Source organism: Somniosus microcephalus, chromosome 15 (genome assembly GCF_052327205.1).
Source record: "Somniosus microcephalus isolate GS21.2 chromosome 15, FLI_Smic_1.0, whole genome shotgun sequence".
In the NCBI taxonomy this organism is placed as follows: domain Eukaryota; kingdom Metazoa; phylum Chordata; class Chondrichthyes; order Squaliformes; family Somniosidae; genus Somniosus; species Somniosus microcephalus.
In genome coordinates, this window is record NC_141001.1 from 117,116,255 (window position 1) to 117,136,064 (window position 19,810).

The window sequence follows — 19,810 nt, forward strand, 5'->3', positions numbered from 1 at the left end:
TCTTATATTCACTAGAGTTTAGAAGAATGAGAGGGGATCTCATGGAAACTTATAAAATTCTAACAGGACTAGACAGACTAGATGCAGGAAGGATGTTCCTGATGGCGAGGGAGTCCAGAACCAGGGGTCACAGTCTAAGGATAAGGGGTAAGCCATTTAGGACAGAGATGAGGAGGAATTTCTTCACCCAGAGAGTGGTGAACCTGTGGAATTCTCTACCTCACAGGGCAGTTGAGGCCAATTCATTAAATATATTCAAGAAGGAGTTGGATATATTTCTTGAGGCTAAAGGGATCAAGGGATATGGGGAGAAGGCAGGGACAGGGTACTGAATTTGGATGATCAGCCATGATCTCATTGAATGTTAAATCCGCCCTGGCTTCGTCATCTACTTCTTTTCTCGAGAGGCCTGCCTTGCTTTCCTAGATTGACAGCTGTGCCTCATTCTGGGAAACATTTTGATGGAGACCAGCTGCCCCTCTAGCACCTCGCTCAACAGGCTGCTCTAAATGGGCCGAGACAGCGCGTGCCGCCAGACGCTTATAAAATGGCGGCGTCGTAGCTCTTTACCCAACATACACACGCCTAATTTCCAACAGGGGGGTCGTTGGATAGCGATCAGAGTTTGGAACCCTGGCTGATTTAATCTTGCCCCTTGCCCAGTGATCCTATGGCCAATTAGAATGATACAGCACAGAAGGAGGCCATTCAGCCCATCATGCCTGCGCCGTCTCTTTGCAGGAGCTACCCAATTAGTCCCACTCCCCCCCTGCTCTTTCCCCGTAGCCTAGTAATTTTTTTTCCTTCCAGTATTTATCCAATTCTCTTTTGAAAGTTAGTATTTAATCTGCTTCCACCATCCAGCTGCCCCTCTAAGTGTTAGAGGGGCAGCGGAATTGAGGAAGCATTTTTTCACCCAGAGGGTGGTGGGGGTCTGGAACTCACTGCCTGAAAGGGTGGTAGAGGCAGAAATCCTCATCACATTTAAAAAGTACTTGGATATGCGCTTGAAGTGTCGTAACCTAAAGAACTACAGACCAAGAACTGGAAAGTGGGATTAGGCTGGAGAGCTCTTTTACATCTGGCACAGATAACGATGGGCCGAATGGCCTCCTTCTGTGCCGTAAATTTCTATGATTCTATGATTCATCCTTTCAGGCAGTGCATCCCAAATCATAAGAACTCGTTGCGTAAATTTTTTTTTCCCTCGTGTTGCCTCTGGTTCTTTGGCCAATCACCTTAAATCTGTGTCCTCTGGTTACCAACCCTTCTGCCACTGGAAACAGTTTCTCCTTATTTACTCCAGCAAAACCCTTCATGATTTTGAACACCCCTATCAAATCTCCTCTTAACCTTCTCTGCTCGAAGGAGAACAATCCCAGTTTCTCCAGTCTCTCCACTGAAGTCCCTCATCCCTGGTACCATTCTGGTCAATCTCCTCTGCACCCTCTCCAAGGCCTTGACATCCTTCCTAAAGGGTGGTGCCCAGAATTGGACACAATTCTCCAGCTGATGCCTAACCAATGCTTTATAAAGGTTCAGCATAACTTCCTTGCTTTTGTACTCAATTGTAGTGCCAATCCTGGTGCCCTGTGCTGAGGCTTTCTACCTATGTGGTCTAAGTTTCTTAGTTCCATGAGCCATTGAGCCATTGAGGGGAACTATTGCCCTCCTAATCTATTGCTTTGTTTTGAGATCATTCACTTTTTCTATTACAAGTGGCAAGAGGTCAGCACAAAGTATTTACAGCATAGAAACAGGACACTCGGCCCAACTGGTCGGTGCTGGTGTTTATGCTCCACACGAGCCTCCTCCCACCCCTCTTCATCTCACCCCATCAGCATATCCTTCTATTCCTTTCTCCCTCATGTACTTATCCAGCTTCCCCTTAAATGCATCTGTGCTCTTCGCCTCAACCACTCCCTGTGGTAGCGAGTTCCACATTCTCACCACTCTCTGGGTAAAGAAGTTTCTCCTGAATTCCCTATTGGATTTATTAGTGACCATCTTATATTGATGGCCCCTAGTTCTGGTGTCGCCCCACAAGCGGAAACATCTGCTCCACGTCTCCCCGATCAAACCCTTTCACAATCTTGAAGATCTCCATCAGGTCACCCCTCAGTCTTCTTTATTCTAGAGAAAAGAGCCCCAGCCTGTTCAATCTTGCAACGCTTCAGCACTGAGCAAAGCTCTATCCCTCTCATCGCCATTCCATTGGAGAGAGGTGCAGAGAAGAGCAACCAGACTGATCCCAAGTCCAAAGGGACTGAGCTGTGAGAAACTCAAATTCTGTAGTCTAGAGGGAGAGGGTTAAGAGGACATCACGGAGGGGCCTAAAATATTAAATGGTGAACTCAGAATATTGTTTCAAAAGTAAATCAGGAAAATAGGACCAGAGGATGTATATTGAAAAAGAATCAGGAAAAATATCCTCATTAAATGTTTGGAGTTAAAGGGAAGTGGATCAATATTTGAAAAATGCACATTTAGAAGTAAAAGCCCCCTGGCGCTCCCTCAGCCTTACCAGAATCTCTGGAGTGGGCCTTTGGCATAGTGGTAGCATCCCCGCCGCTGGGCCAGAAGGCGTAGGGTTTTGAACCCCGCTCCAGACAGTCCCGGCAAGTGGAGTCGGAGCTCCGGCTCTAAATTCTGGGTTGACATCCAGCGGGATACTTGCGTCCGTGGGTGTGGGTGGCCCCCCCCCTCATATGGGTTGTGGGAGCCCATAAAACCCTCCCGCCATAAGACTAACCACCCTAATGGCTGGTACGAAGATGGTTACGGTCACGGAAGGAGCGTTAATCGTGGCCAGAAATCCTTCCACCACTTCATACAGTTCCCCAAAGGGAACAGTATGAAGACACGTACGACGACGACCAGAATCTCTTGAGTTTAGAAGCTTGAGGAGTGATCTAGTCGAGGTCTTTTTATAATGATAAAAGGATTCGATAGGGTAGATACCGAGAAACTATTTCCTCGGACGGGGGATTCCAGAACAAGGGGAGACAATCTTAAAATTAGAGCCAGGCCGTTCAGGAGTTAAGCCAGGAAGCACTTTTTCACATAAAGGGTAGTGGAAGTCTGGCACTTGCTCCCCCAAAAGGCTGTTGAGGCTGGGGGGGTCAATTGAGAATTTCAAGACTGAGATCGATAGGTTATTGTTAGGTAAGGGTGTCAAGGGTTATGGAGCAAAGGCGGGTAAATGGAGTTGAGGTGCAGATAAGCCATGATCTGATTGAATGGCGGAACAGGCTTGAGGGGCCGAATGGCCTCCTCCTGTGCTCCTAAAATGCCAGGCAAGGTTTTAAAAGGAGAAAGATTGAAATAATCAAAATAGAACTCGACGCCAAGGTGGGCGAGCTGGGTTACGAGCTTTGATGAATGACCTTTCTCAACCTTATATTCTTATAACTTGTCTTCAACTGGTGAAAGTATATAAGAATAAATTGTAACAAGACCATTTTTGAGCATGTGATACTCAACTTATTTTTAGTATTATGTATTATAGGAACATAGGAACAGGAGGAGGCCATTGAGCCCCTCGAGCCTGCTCTGCCATTCAATGAGATCATGGCTGATCTGTGATCTAATTCCATATACCCGCCTTTGGCCCAGATCCCTTAATACCTGTAGTTAACAAAAAACTATCAATCTCAGATTTAAAATTAACAATTGATCTAGCATCAATTGCCATTTGTGGAAGAGAGTTCCAAACTTCTACCACCCTTTGTGTGTAGAAGTGTTTCCTAATTTCACTCCTGAAAGGTCTGGCTCTAATTTTTAGACTATGCCCCCAGTCCTAGAATCCCCAACCAGCGGAAATAGTTTCTTTCTATCAACCCTCTCTGTTCCCCTTAATATCTTGAAAACTTCACTCAGATCACCCCTTAACCTTCTAAATTCTAGGGAATACAACCCTAATTTGTGTAATCTCTCCACGTAACTTAACCCTTGAAGTCTGGGTATCATTCTGGTATCATCCCTCCAAAGCCAGTATATTCGCCCTGAGGTGTGGTGCCCAGAACTGCTCCCAGTACTCCAGGTGTGGTCTAACCAGGGTTTTGTACAGCTGCAGCATAACTTCTACCCCGCTTGTATTCTCGCCCTCTAGATATAAAGGCCAGCACTCCATTAGCATTTTTTAATTCATAGTGTGGAGATGCTGGAGTTGGACTGGGGTGGACAAATGTAAGAAGTCACACAACACCAGGTTATAGTCCAACAGCTTTATTTGAAATCACAAGCTTTCGGAGCGCTGCTCCTTCTTCAGGTGAAGTGGAGAAATGCATAAAGACACAGCTGGTAGGAGATGCATCAACGCCAGATTCATCAGCCGCACTCACAAGACAGTCCAGAATGTCACCCGAGCACAATGCAACGCCATCCACGCTCTCAAGACCAACCGCAACATCGTCATCAAACCAGTAGACAAAGGAGGTGCCATCGTCATACAGAACAGAACGGACTATTGCAAAGAAGTATACCGACAACTGGACAACCAGGAACACTACAGACAGTTACCCACAGATCCGACCAAAGAACACACCCGCCAACTCAACAGACTGATCAAAACCTTCGATCCAGACCTTCAAAGCATCCTACATGCTCTCATCCCACGTACTCCCGCGTGGGAGACTTCTACTGCCTCCCAAAGATACACAAAGCCAACACACTTGGACGTCCTATCGCATCAGGCAACGGAACCCTGTGTGAGAACCTCTCTGGATATGTCGAGGGCATCCTGAAACCCATCGTACAGGGAACCCCCAGCTTCTGTCGCGACACTACAGACTTCTTACAGAAGCTCAGCACCCACGGACCAGTTGAACCAGGAACACTCCTCGCCACGATGGACTTCTCGGCACTCTACACCAGTATCCCCCACGATGACGGCATCGCTGCGACAGCCTCAGTACTCAACACCAACAACAGCCAATCTCCAGACGCCATCCTACAACTCATCCGCTTCATCCTTGACCACAATGTCTTCACCTTCGACAACCAGTTCTTTACCCAAACACACGGAACAGCCATGGGGACCAAATTCGCACCCCAATACGCAAACATCTTCATGCACAAGTTCGAGCAAGACTTCTTCGCTGCACAGGATCTCCAACCAACGCTATACACCAGATACATCGACGACATTTTCTTCCTATGGACCCACGGCAAAGAATCACTGAAAAGACTACACGATAACATCAACAAGTTCCATCCCACCATCAAACTCACCATGGACTACTCCTCAGAATCAGTCTCATTCCTGGACACACGAATCTCCATCAAAGACGGACACCTCAGCACTTCACTCTACCGCAAGCCCACGGACAACCTCACGATGCTTCACTTCTCCAGCTTCCACCCTAACCACGTTAAAGAAGCCATCCCCTATGGACAAGCCCTGCGAATACACAGGATCTGCTCAGACGAGGAGGAACGCGATGGACACCTATAGACACTGAAAGACGCCCTTGTAAGAACGGGATATGACGCTCGACTCGTCGATCGACAGTTCTGACGGGCCACAGCGAAAAATCGCATAGACCTCCTCAGAAGACAAACACGGGACACAACCAACAGAGTACCCTTCGTCGTCCAGTACTTCCCCGGAGCGGAGAAACTACGCCATGTTCTTCGCAGCCTTCAACATGTCATCGATGACGACGAACACCTCGCTAAGGCCATCCCCACGCCTCCACTACTCGCTTTCAAACAGCCGCCTAACCTCAAACAGACCATCGTTCGCAGCAAATTACCCAGCTTTCAGGAGAACAGCGACCACGACACCACACAACCCTGCCACAGCAACCTCTGCAAGACATGCCAGATCATCAACACAGATACCATCATCACACGTGAGGACACCACCCACCAGGTACATGGTACATACTCATGTGACTCGGCCAACGTTGTCTACCTCATACGTTGCAGGAAAGGATGCCCCGGAGCATGGTACATCGGCGAGACCATGCAGACACTGCGACAACGGATGAACGGACACCGCGCAACAATCACCAGGCAGGAGTGTTCCCTCCCAGTCGGGGAACACTTCAGCAGTCAAGGACATTCAGCCTCCGATCTTCGGGGAAGCATTCTCCAAGGTGGCCTTCGAGACACACGACAACGCAAAATCGTCGAGCAGAAACTGATAGCCAAGTTCCGCACCCATGAGGACGGCCTCAACCGAGATCTTGGGTTCATGTCACGCTACATGTAACCCCACCTGATGCAGGGTCATCCAGACTCGAGTCGACATTGGCTTGTTCTCTCTACACAGATGCGGCCGAACCTGCTATGATTTCCAGCCAAAAAAAATGTTTTTTGTCTTTTTTTGTTTTTCATACAGACCCCAGCATCCGCAATATTTGACCCCTTGTGACCCCACCTCATTGTTCTTTGATGTAATGTTTCCCTGACTGACCTGTTTGGACACCATTCACACCTTTGACTGCTGTGATTATCTCTCTGCCGAGGTGTGATAAATGGCAGTTGGAAAGGTTACGTGTAAACATCTGACATGATTCTCTGACTATATAAGCTGTGTCTTTATGCATTTCTCCACTTCACCTGAAGAAGGAGCAGCGCTCCGAAAGCTTGTGATTTCAAATAAAGCTGTTGGACTATAACCTGGTGTTGTGTGACTTCTTACATTTTAATTCATAGATCAACTACCTAACTTAAATAACAAACAAATACTATCAACAATGTCTTCAAAGTTATCTTTTAATGGTAGAAGGCAGTTCACCAGTTTCATATGTTCTCCCCCACAATTTCAATGGTCGAACACACTCAAAAAGGGAAGAATTTCTCAGCGCTCACGTCGCTTATCTTGATAAGCATAAAGTTAAATGTCGAAAAGATTTTTTGAAGTATTTTAACGATATTCATCTTGCTGCGAAACATTTCTACGTTTAAAGGGACGGCGAAAGTAAATATCTGTTCATTCACTGTTACATAAGAATTAGGAGCAGGAGTCGGCCATTCGGCCCCTCAAGCCTGCTAAAATTCTTAGAGGGCTTGATAGTGTATATGCTGGGAGGATGTTTCCCCTGGCTGGGAGTCTAGAACTAGGGGGTCACAGTCTCAGGATAAGAGGTCGGCCATTTAGGACTGAGATGAGGGAGGAATTTCTTCACTCAGAGGGTTGTGAATCTTTGGAATTCTCTGCCCCAGAGGGCTGTGGATGCTCAGTCGTTGAGTATATTCAAGACTGAGATCGATAGATTTTTGAATATTAAGGGAATCAAGGGATATGGGGATCGGGCGGGAAGGTGGAGATGAGGTCGAAGATCAGCCATGATCTTATTGAATGGCGGAGCAAGCTCAAAGGGCCGAATGGCCGACTCCTGCTCCTAATTCTTCTGTTCTTATATTCTTTTAAGTTAAACTAGTATATTGGGAGTGCAAGGTATTAGCCAAGATAATTGAGTAATTGTCTATATTTAACCCTTTGTCTGCAGATGATACTCCAGAAACCTGTATCTACTCCAATTGGTCTCAATGGTCAGCCTGCAGCTCCTCCACCTGTGAGAAAGGGAAACGGATGAGGCAAAGGATGCTCAAAGCACAACTGGATCTAAGCGTGCCTTGCCCGCATACTCAAGACTTTGAGCCTTGTATGGGGCCGGGTTGCCGTGACGATGGTAAGCAAGCACTGTGAACATTGCGATGGACAGATAGAGTGTGGGTGGTGAATGACAGGGACTACTTAAGCTGGCGGTGTGACGAGGAACTGAAGCTTGTCCATGTACATTGAGGGTAAACTCAAGTCAGGACTGGGAGGGACTTCACTTTCCTTTCATCTCTGGGGGCACAGTTTAATTCGAGCTCAAACTAATGGTGGGAACGTCTGCTCTTTGGCTTTTGTTAGGACTGGATTTGGAATGAGCCTGTGCAGTCTCATCCCTGTTCCTGGTGAAGGGAAGTCCTGCTACAACTGTACAGGGTATTGGTGAGACTGCACCTTGATTACTGCGTACAGTTTTGGTCTCCTTATTTAAGGAAGGATATACTTGCATTGGAGGCAGTTCAGAGACAATTCACTCGGTTGATTCCTGAAATGAGGGGGCTGTCGTATGAAGAAAGGTTGAGCAGGCTGGGCCTATACTCATTGGAGTTTAGAAGAATGAGAGATGATCTTATTGAAACAAATAAGACACTGAGGGGGCTCGACAAGTTAGATGCAGAGAGGATGTTTCCCCTCGTGGGGAAATCTAGAACTCGGGGGCATAGTTTCATAATAAAGGGTCGCCCTTTTAGAACTGAGATGAGGAGGAATTTCTTCTCTCAGAGGGTCGTAAATCTGTGGAATTCTCTGCCCCAGAGAGCCGTGGAGGCTGGGTCATTAAATACATTTAAGGTGGAGATAGACAGATGTTTGTAAGATAAGGGAGTGAGGGGTTATGGGGAGCGGGCGGGGAAGTGGCTTTGAGCCCAAGATCAGCCATGATCTTATTGAATGGCGGAGCAGGCTCGAGAGGCCAAGTGGCCTATTCCTGCTCCTATTTCTTATGTTCTTATTAACATGAATCTGCAATAGAAGACTGCATTTCATTGGGTACTGTGCTGGCAAACCTCAGGCAGAAAGGGCACAGCCATGGCAAATGGAAACTACACCCACTGAAAAAAGACTCGCATTTCTGTAGCTCCTTTCATGACGTCAGCTTGTCCCAAGGCACTTTACAGCCAATGAAGTACTTGTGGAGTGTAGTCACTGTTGTGATACGAGAAAACGCGGCGGCCAATCTGCACGCAGCAAGCTTCCCACAAACACCAATGAGATAATGACCAGAAAATCTGTTTTTAGTGATGTTGGGTTGAGGGATAAATATTGGCCCCAGGACACTGGGGAGAACTCCCCCTGCTCTTCTTCGAAATAGCGGCCGTGGGATCTTTTACCGTCCACCTGAGAGGGCAGACGGGGGCCGCAGTTTAACGTCTCATCCGAAGGATGGGCAAACTGAGGCACTAGGTGGCTCTCGTCTGAGGCTGGAGAAGGCACATAACTTCCGCTGTCCCCGGGAGTGGTCAGTGCTAATAATGGGAGCCAAAAGTAGAGAAGACTTCTATTCCCAACCATCTACGCCTCTCACCTTGACCAGTGTGAAATTTAAATGCACAAAAATGATTTAAGTCATGGAAAAGAACAGATTTTTTCCGATTGTATTCCCTTAACCGCTTTTACAGTCGCTGGCTCAGTTTGCCTCTCGGGAGCATTATTCATCCATTTTCTCTGCCCTCTAAATTCGTACTCTTGTAGAAGCTGCCACACGGCGCATCCCATCTAGAAAGAAAGACTTGCATTTATATAGCGTCTTTCACGACCACGGGACGTCTCAAAGCGCTTCACAGCCAATGAAGTCACTTGTAATGTGGGAAACGCGGCAACCAATTTGCACAGAGCAAGGTCCCACAAACAGCAATGTGATAATAACCAGATCTGTTTTAGTGATGTTGGTTGAGGGATAAACATTGGCCCCAGGACACCGGGGAGAACTCCCCTGCTTTTCTTCCAAATAGTGCCATGGGATCTTTTACTTCCACCTGAGAGAGCAGACGGGGCCTCGGTTTAACGTCTCATCCGAAAGACGGCACCTCCGACAGTGCAACACTCCCTCAGTACTGCACTGGAGTGTCAGCCTGGATTTTTGTGCTCAAGTCTCTGGAGTGGGACTATGAACCCACAACCTTGTGACTCAGAGGCGAGTGTGCTACCCACTGAGCCAAGGCTGACACTACCCAATCCATTGGGAGGGCGATGACATCACACAGGTCCCCACCTCCATGTTACTCTGCTCAAAGGGTGGACCTCCCAATTAGCTGGCACAGTAAGTGAGGCTGCGGAGATCTGCTTGAGATTTATTTTCCAAATCGCTCAACAACAGGCAATTTATGAATCCATGCCCCTTTACATATGGGAACAGTTATTTCCTTGACATCTGGTCCTTTGATAGTGGAAGTGCCACTGTGGAACATTTCCCACCAGTAGCTCAGCTCCTAAAGAAGATCAAGAAAGCTGTGAGGGGTAATTCTGTCAGGCTCCGCGGGCCTTTGCTAACAGTGAGTGCTCGTAACCCGAGAAAGAATAAACAATTTTTTTTTCAAAAAGGCTGTTTAGGTGCTGTTGGTTGAAGGATAAATTTTGCAAGAGCGCTGGGAGCACTTCCTGGGTTGAGTGATAACTTTTGACCAGGACACCAGGAAAGCTCCCTGCACATCTTCTAAACAAAAACCCCGCCACGTTTCTTGATCTCCAAGTTGTGTCAATCTACTGCAAAAACTTTGGTTAATAATAAAAAGTACATGTACTATAGGGTCATCATTCGTGTAGAAAAGGTTTTCTCTCTGTAGGATACAGCTAAAACTCTTTTAGTCAAATTTGCGACTGATTAGAATGTACCTGCAGTGTCAGCCGTGGCTCAGTGGGTAGCACTCTCTCTTTCTCACCTCTTACGTCATGGAGGTCGTCGGTTCAAGTCGCACTCACAAAGACTTAAGCACATAATCTAGGCGGACATTCCCAGTGCAGTACCGAGGGAGTGCTGCACTGTCAGAGGTGCCGTCTTTCGGATGAAACGTTAAACCGAGGCCCCGTCTGCTCTCAGGTGGCACGGTGGCATAGTGGTTAGCACTGTTGCCTCACAGCGCCAGGGACCTGGGTTCGAATCCGGCCTCGGGTGACTGTCTGTGTGGAGTTTGCACATTCTCCCTGTGTTTGCGTGGGTTTCCTCCGGGTGCTCCGGTTTCCTCCCACAGTCCAAAGATGTGCGGGTTAGGTTGATTGGCTATGATAAATTGACCCTTAGTGTTAGGGGGATTAAATACGTGGGGTTACAGGGATCGGGTGGGATATGTGTTGGTGTAGGGGTTACGGGGATCGGGTGGGATATGTGTCGGTGCAGGCTCGATGGGCCGAAATGGCCTCTATCTGCACTGTGGGGTTTCTGTGATTCTGTGATTCTGTGAAAAGATCCCACGGCACTTGACATGAATCTTGTCATTCATGTGGAAATGACTTATGAAATAATACTGAGCGGCCTGCGGGTGGCGCTGCCCAGGGAGAGTATAAATACTCGGGCACGGGCCCAGCTTGCGCAGGACATTCTTAACAGGAACTAGTGAAGGACACAACTAGATCTCCATGTTGTAAAACAGTTGATTAAAGCTTTGTTTAATGCTTAGACCAAGTGCCTAGTAGTTTTCTTACGTCAGCACTATTTCGAAGAAGAGCAGGGGAGCTATCCCCAGTGTCCTGGGGCCAATATTTATCCCTTAATCAACATAATAAAAACAGATTATCTGGTCATCATCTCATTGCTGTTTGTGGGAGCTTGCTGTGCACAAATTGGCTGCCGCTTTTCCTACATTACAACAGTACTTAATTAGTTGTAAAGCGCTTTGAGATGTCCTGAGATCATTACAGGCACTATAGAAATGCAAGATCTTTCTTTTATTTGAAGATTTCCCTGAAGGTCATGTTTTGCCAAACACAGTTTCAGCAACCATTTAGGAGGCCTGTCAGTCCTGGTGTGTCCAATTACCTTACTTCAAAGAGCAGATGGTGATATGAACTCAGTGGTACCAGACAGAGTCACTACATTAAAAGGAAGCTTAACTAGAGTTGTTAGAAAATGGTCTGCAGTGTGCACCATCTACAAGATGCACTGCAGCAACTCGCCAAGGCTTCTTCGGCAGCACCTCCCAGACCCGGGACCTCTACCACCAAGAAGGACAAGGGCAGCAGGCATATGGGAACACCACCACCTCCAAGTTCCCCTCCAAGTCACACACCATCCTGACTTGGAAATATATCGGCCGTTCCTTCATTGTCGCTGGGTCAAAATCCTGGAACTCCCTCCCTAACAGCACTGTGGGAGCACCTTCACCACACGGACTGCAGCGGTTCAAGAAGGAGGCTCACCACCACCTTCTCAAGGGCAATTAGGGATGGGCAATAAATGCTGGCCTTGCCAGTGACGCCCACATCCCATAAACGAATAAAAAAAAGGGGAATTTTATTTTCCTTGAATGGAGATCTGAATAAATTAAAGAAAGAACTTGCATTTCTATAGTCCTTTTCACAACCTCAGGACGTCCCAAAGCGCTTTACAGCCAATGAAGTACTTTTTGAAGTGTAGTCACTGTTGTAATGGAGGAAACGCAGCAGCCAAATTGCACACAGCAAGCTCCCACAAACAGCAATGTGATAAATGACCAGATCATCTGTTTTAGTGCTGTTGGTTGAGGGATAAATATTGGCCCCAGGACACCGGGGATAACTCCCCTGCTCTTCTTCAAAATAGTGATCTTTTACGTCCACCTGAGAGGGCAGACGGGGCCTCGGTTTAACGTCTGATCCGAAAGGCGGCACCTCCGACAGTGCAGCACTCCCTCAGCACCGCACTGGAGTGTCAGCCTGGGTTTTGGTGCTCAAGTCTCTGGAGTGGGGCTTGACCCCACGATCTTCTGACTCAGAGGCGAGAGAGAGAGTGCTGTCCACTGAGCACAGATAGTGTATTACTTTTAAAATTAACATTTTGAATGTGTTGTAGCAGCAGCTGTTGATTGTGCAAGGGGAAACTTTGGCAGTCCTGAAAATGACTTGCCTATTTCCAAGTTTAATTGACCTGAATGGTTCGCTCAACCTGCCAGCCAAGTGACGGCAAGTAATGAATTGTATGGTATCAGCCTCCCGGCTGTAGTGCTGAAAACCTGTGCTCCAGAACTAGCCGCGCCTCTTGCCAAGCTGTTCCAGTACAGCTACAACACTGGCATCTATCCGACAATGTGGAAAACTGCCCAGGTATGTCCTGCCCACAAAAAGCAGGACAAATCCAAACCAGCCAATTACCTCCCCATCAGTCTACTCTCAATCATCAGCAAAGTGATGGAAGGTGTCATCAACAGTGCTATCAAGTGGCACTTACTCACCAATAACCTGCTCACTGATGCTCAATTTGGGTTCCACCAGGGCCACTTGGCTCCAGACCTCATTACAGCTTTGGTCCAAACATGGATGAAAGAGCTGAATTCCAGAGGTGAGGTGAGAATGCCTGCCCTTGACATCAAGGCAGCATTTGACCTGGAGTGTGGTATCAAGGAGCCCTAGTAAAACTGAAGTCAATGGGGATCAGGGAAAAAAACTCTCCACTGGCTGGAGTCATACCTAGCATAAAGGAAGATGGTTGTGGTGGTTGAAGGCCAATCATCTCAGCCCCAGGACATCACTGCAGGAGTTCCTCAGGGCAGTGTCCTAGGCCCAACCATCTTCACCTGCTTCATCAATGACCTTCCCTCCATCATAAGGTCAGAAATAGGGATATTCGCTGATGACTGCACAGTGTTCAGCTCCATTCGCAACTCCTCAGATAATGAAGAAGTCCGTGCTTGCGTGCAGCAAGACTTGGACAATATCCGGGCTTGGACTGATAAGTGACAAGTAACATTCACGCCACACAAGTGCCAGGCAATGACTATCTCCAACAAGCGAGAGTCTAACCACCGCCCCTTGACATTCAACGGAATTGCCATCGTTGAATCCCCCACCATCAACTTCCTGGGGGGGTCACCATTGACCATAAACTTGACTGGACCAGCCACATAAATACTGTGGCTACAAGACAGATCAAAGACTGGCTATTCCACGGCAAATGGCTCACCTCCTGACTCCCAAAGCCTCTCTGGTAGACACAAGTCGCTGCTCTCCAGAAAAGGGAGTTGATTGCTGACATTTTATTTGGTGCATTTTTTGGGGCAATTTGGAGTCTACTGGACGTTGGGAATTTATGTTAACCCGTGTATTTCGCGGACATATGCAATATGTCATATGGTCGGCATAGAAACAACAACCAGTTGGACACAAACTATTACTCAGTCCAGAAGCCAGAAGAGGTGCGCAATTAAATAGGTTGTATGGCAGACAAACAACCTTTCCTCTGAATTTGTGCCTATGAAATGATAATTAAATGCAATTCAATCCCGGTTTCTGCCAGTCACCTCACTCCCATCCTCAAGCATTGATGGCAATTTAGAGGCTGGATATCCACAATCGTAAACAAATTAACATTCGCACCAGGCAAGTGCCAGGCAATGACTATCTCCAACAAGCAAGAGTTTAACCACCACTTGACATTCAACAGCATTACCATCACCGAAAACCCCACCATCAACATCCTGGGGGTCACCATTGACCAGAAACTTAACTGAACCAGCCACATAAATACTGTGGCAAAAAGAGCAGGTGAGAGGCTGGGTATTCTGCGGCGAGTGTCTCACCTCCTGACTCCCTAAAGCCTCTCCACCATCCACAAGGCACAAGTAAGGAGTGTGATGGAATACTGTCCACTTGCCTGGATGAGTGCAACTCCAACAACACTCAATCAGCTCGACACCATCCAATACAAAGATGCCCGTTTGATTGGCACCCCATCCACCACCTTAAACATCCACTCCCTCCACCATCGGCGTACCGTGGCTGCAGTGTGTACCATCTACAAGATGCACTGCTGCAACTCGCCAAGGCTTCTTCGGCAGCACCTCCCAAACCCGCGACCTCTTCCACCTAGAAGGACAAGGGCAGCAGGCGCATGGGAACACCACCACCTCCAAGTTCCCCTCCAAGTCACACACCATCCTGACTTAGAAATATATCACCGATCCTTCATCGTCACTGGGTCAAACTCCTGGAACTCCCTCCCGGACAGCACTGTGGGAGCACCTTCACCACATGGACTGCAGCGATTCAAGAAGGAGGCTCACCACCACCTTCTCGAGGGCAATTAGGGATGGGCAATAAATGTCGGCCTTGCCAGCGACACCCACATCCCAGGAACGGATAAAAAAAAACTTATTTGTGCAAAGTGTAAATCGTATTGTCCCTAAATGCATATCAGCTTGACGAATCTGAATATTTAATGATGTTATGTTAAACCTATAGCTCATGGCAGCTTTAAGAAGAGCTCAGGCTGCTTATGGGGTGATGGTCTTCAAGATTACCAAGGGTTATGATGAGGCAAATTGTGATAGACTGTGTCGCCTGGTCAATAAAATGGGAATGTGGAGGATGCAAATATCCGGTAATCACAAAAGGCGCATAAAACAAAAATTCTTCACGCGGAAGCTAGTTAGTGTGAGATTACCTGCCGCAAAACCATTCCCCAAGCAGAGACCATTAATTCCTCTAATTAGATATTTGCTTGAAGAAAGATGAATATTAAAAGTTATGGTCAGCAAGCAGGGGAGTGGGATTAGACGAGGTGGCTCATGTAGAGAAGTACACCAGCACGGAATTGATGGGCCGAATGATCGGATTCTGTGCTGGAACATTCTATGATCCCACCAGGGCTGACATATTTTTGCACATTCTCGTCAAGAAATGAGAAGAATTCTAACATCATTTTTACAAATATTTTTATTACCAAATATGTTCAGCCAACAGTGCAGCAAAGTTCCTTTTAAACGATAAACATCAAGGATTAGACTATCTAATTCTGATTCAGCAATTTGATCCAACCTCCTCCAGCCCTCTGAGATCTCTGCGCTCCTCCAATTCTGGCATCTTGCGCATCCCCCTATTTTAATCGCTGCCCCATTGGTGGCCGTACCTTCAGCTGCCTGGGCCCTAAGCTCTGGAATTCTCTCCCTAAACCTCTCCGCCTCTCTACCTCTCTCTCCTCCCTTAAGACACTCCTTAAAACCTAGGGGAGAAAAATTCAGTACCTTAGTGCCTCCCGTTAGAGCCACTGACCGCTCGATCTGCGAAATTGATTGCCGCCACCTACCTTAGCACCTGGAGGAAACAGCGACAGGGAGAGCTGGCGTGAAGCACCAGGAAGCCGGCTCCAGGGACGTTATATAAAGGGATTATTAGTAATGAGTCGCAGCTGTAGGTTAGTGGAGTTTCAGTGCTTTCTTGTCAGTTTCACATAGTGCAGCAGTCTCATTCTGTGATTTCAAGGTTATTTAGTATCAGGAGTGTTGTGGCAACTAAAAAGTAGCTACATTTATTTTTTTTAAATCAAAGTACTACACTTGGTTACATTAATGGACACTGTACTGGCATTCAATGACTCTCTCCAAGATCTACGGCGGAGGGAGCGGAGGCAGCAAGAAAGACTGGAACACATGACCAGAGGGAGGAGGTGGGCCATCAGGTCTCTCAATAGGAGGCCTTACCCTCCATGGGTATTCCACGAGCACGTCTCCTACCTCAAATTAAGCGAGAAGCAGTGTATTCGAAGGCTCCGCTTCAGCAAGGAGATAGTCAAAGAACTCTGCCACCTCCTGCAACCAGACCTCGAGCCTCAGGTCAGGGCGACCACGGCTCTCTCAGTAGCAGTCAAGGTCACCGTCGCCCTCAATTTCTTCACCAGCGGATCCTTCCAGTCTGCCACAGGAGACATAGCTAACATCTCGCAGTTCGCCATCCATCGCTGCATCCGGGAGGTTACAGAGGCTCTCTACAGTGGGAGAAGGGATTACATTTCCTTCCTCATCACCAAAGAGAAGCAGGATGAGCGTGCCTGTGGCTTTGCCAGGATAGCAGGATTCCCCATGGTGCAAGGCGTCATTGACTGCACCCACGTGTCTTTGCGGGCACTGCATAACAATTCTGAAATCTTCCATAACCGCAAAGGCTACCACTCACTTAATGTGCAGTTGTTGTGCGACCACAGACAACTAATCCTCAATGTGAATGCCCGCTATCCTGGCAGCAGCCACAATGCCTTCATCCTGCGCCAGACCAGTATGCCAGCACTCTTCCAGCCACCACATCAAGCTCACAGCTGGCTGGTCGGAGACAAGGGCTATCCACTCTCCAGCTGGCTCATCACTCCCCTCCGCAGCCCCAAAGCTCCTGCCCAGCACTCATATAATGAGAGCCACGCTGACACCAGGATCGCGCAGACCATTGGCCTGCTGAAGCAATGGTTCCGCTGCCTTGACTGTTTGGAAGGAGCCCTCCAGTACTCGGCTGAGTGGGTGTCCCTTTTCATCATGGTCTGCTGCCTGCTCCACAACTTGGCCATCATGAAGGCCCAGCCCTTGCCAGCAGGGATTGTGGGACCACCTCAGGAGGAGGAAGAGGGAGAGGAGGATGAGGAAGATGAGAAGGACAATGAGCAGGACGAGGAGGAACCAGGAGCGAGGGAGGAGGTAGCCACTCAATCGGCCTTCCGGAAGGGCGGTCCGTGACCGCCTCATCAGACTGTGGTTTGAATAAATTAATCCCCAGATTCCCGTTGCTCACCACATCCCCATCATTCCTTCCCTGTCGCAGGCCATATCGCAATGTAAAGCTGAAATAACAGACACCACAAAAGAATCCAAACTGAATTAATACATTTATTAATAATCAGTGAACACATCTTTACAACAATAATATTAGCTATTCACCCTTGTGCAATCCCTTAGTGCCTCTCGTTACTGTGCCTGTGCCTGCTCTAGTGCTTCTACAAAGTGTTGGCCCAGTGGCTGCAGCAGGGCGGGTGGAAAGCTGTTGAGATTCCATGTGGGAGACTTCAGATGGCCTTGCAGGACGCCCTTGACCAACTCTGGGCCTGAAAGGCCCGGCTCTAGACTGCACCACCTCAGCATGGGCGGCAGCAGCCTGGGCTGGCTGGATGACAGGCAGCAACAAGGGCAATGGTGGAGTGGCAGTGGTGGGATCAGGAATGCTGTCATCCTGAGAGAGGACAGCAGCTTCCTGCTCCACTGACCTACTGCCCTCCCTGGGGCAGCACCTCAGCATCCTTAACAATGTGTTGCAGCACAGATTGCTGGCCTGCTGCAACACCGTGAAAGTCCCGATCGACGGTGGTATCCGGACCATGATGGCAGCAGTCAGAGCTTGCATGGCATCAAGCTGAGACAGCATGAGAGCAGTCTGAGATTCAATGGCACCAAGCATAGACTGCATTACAGCACTAACACATTGCGTCACTTCCGCCTATGCTGCAATGGAAGCTGCCAGATCTCCCATCACACGTGGCATCAGGTCTGGGTCACCACGGTCTCTCTGGGAGTCTACCATCCTTTGCAGACTAGAAATGATGGGCTCCATGGTGTGCGCAGAGCTCTGTGCAATGTTGGAAGTAGACTCCGCCACGCTCCTTATCATTGCTGAGAGGCTCTTGGGCACCCTTGCCATTGTACCTATCATCTCCATGTGCATGCCCATCACCCTTCTTCTAAAGGCCTCCACATTGAGGTCCTTATCTGAGTCCTGTGCAGCAGAGCTCATGCGTGAACTCACCCTCCGGGGAGCTGGCCCCCGAGCTACCCTTTCCCCCTGGCCTTGCTGCAGCCCGCTCTTTCCCGGTGCCTCACCCTGTGCAGATCCAGCTATTATACAAGCCTCTAAAGAACGCATAGTGCCAGTATCTGAGCTGGTGCCTGTGGGTGAGACACGCAGTGACGCGGTGTGTTCTTCCTCCTCCACTTCTTCTGCCTCATTTTCTACGGTGCCCTCAGGGACAGGCTGCCCAGGTGCTTGCTCATTATCTGAAAGCATAAAGACACAAGAGTCGGGTTAAAGTGAGGGGGAGAGGGCAGGAAGGGAGAAATGCATGCATACAGCATGATTAGCTGGAAAGTGCGAAACGCTTGTGGGGTGAGGGGGAAGTGGGAAGTGAGAAGGAGTAGGGATGACCATACCGTTGTTGTCCCCAAGGTGGTCAACGTCGCTGGTGGTAGGTAGAGATTGTTGGTGGGTGAGTGCTGGGGGTGTGGTGCTTTGGCCCGTGTGTGAAGACTGAAGTTCAGATGGTGGTATGTAGCATTTGTAGAAGCATTGACTCACCCTGACCACCCAAGTGAGGTCATTAAATTTCTTCCTGCACTGTGTGTGGGTCCTGGGGATGAGAGTGCTGCCCGAGACTGGAATTTTTTGAGTATGTAACTGGTAAAACAGAGAAGGGAGAACCAGTGGATGTGGTATATTTGGACTTTCAGAAGGCTTTCGATAAGGTCCCGCATAAGAGATTAGCGTGTAAAGTTAAGGCACATGGGATTGGGGGCAAGGTATTGACTTGGATAGAAAACTCGTTGGCAGACAGAAAGCAAAGAGTTGGAATAAACGGGTCTTTTTCCGAGTGGCAGGCAGTGACTAGTGGGTTACCGCAGGGATCAGTCCTTGGACCCCAGCTATTCACAATATATATTAATGATCTAGACAAGGGAACTAGATGTAATATCTCCAAATTTGCAGACGACACAAAGCTGGGTGGGCGTGTGTGCTGTGAGGAGGATGCTGAGAAACTCCAGGACGATTTGGACAGTTTGGGTGATTGGGCAGAAGCATGGCAGATGCAATATAATGTGGATTAATGTGAGGTTATCCACTTTGGTGGCAAAAACAGGAAGGCAGATTATTATCTGAATGGCAATAGATTGGGAGAAGGGGAAGTGCAACGAGACCTGGGTGTCTTTGTGCACCAGTCGCTGAAGGTAAGCATGCAGGTGCAGCAGGCGGTTAAGAAGGCAAATGGTATGTTGGCCTTCGTAGTGAGAGGGTTTGAGTACAGGGACAAGGATGTCTTGCTGCAGTTGTACAGGGCCTTGGTGAGACCACATCTTGAGTATTGTGTGCAGTTTTGGTCGCCTTATCTGAGGAAGGATGTTCTTGCCATGGAAGGAGTTCAGCAAAGATTCACCAGACTGATACCTGGGATGGCAGGAATGACGTATGAGGAGAGATTGGGTCGATTGGGCTTGTACTCGCTGGAGTTTAGAAGAATGAGAGGGGATCTTATTGAAACTTATAAAATTCTGACAGGACTGGACAGACTAGATGCAGGAAGGATGTTCCCGA

At 48.2% G+C, this 19,810-nt stretch overlaps 1 protein-coding gene across 1 annotated transcript in view; it reads left to right on the forward strand.

Moving 5' to 3' along the window:
• The window catches only part of LOC147107169 (spondin-1-like), a 567,692-nt gene that overhangs the window by 523,177 nt on the left and 24,705 nt on the right, over positions 1-19,810 (forward strand). Inside the window, exon 12 of the mRNA XM_086008329.1 lies at positions 7,461-7,643. Within this exon, the coding sequence (XP_085864455.1) occupies positions 7,461-7,643 (183 nt within the window). The remainder of the gene's footprint in view (positions 1-7,460; positions 7,644-19,810) is intronic.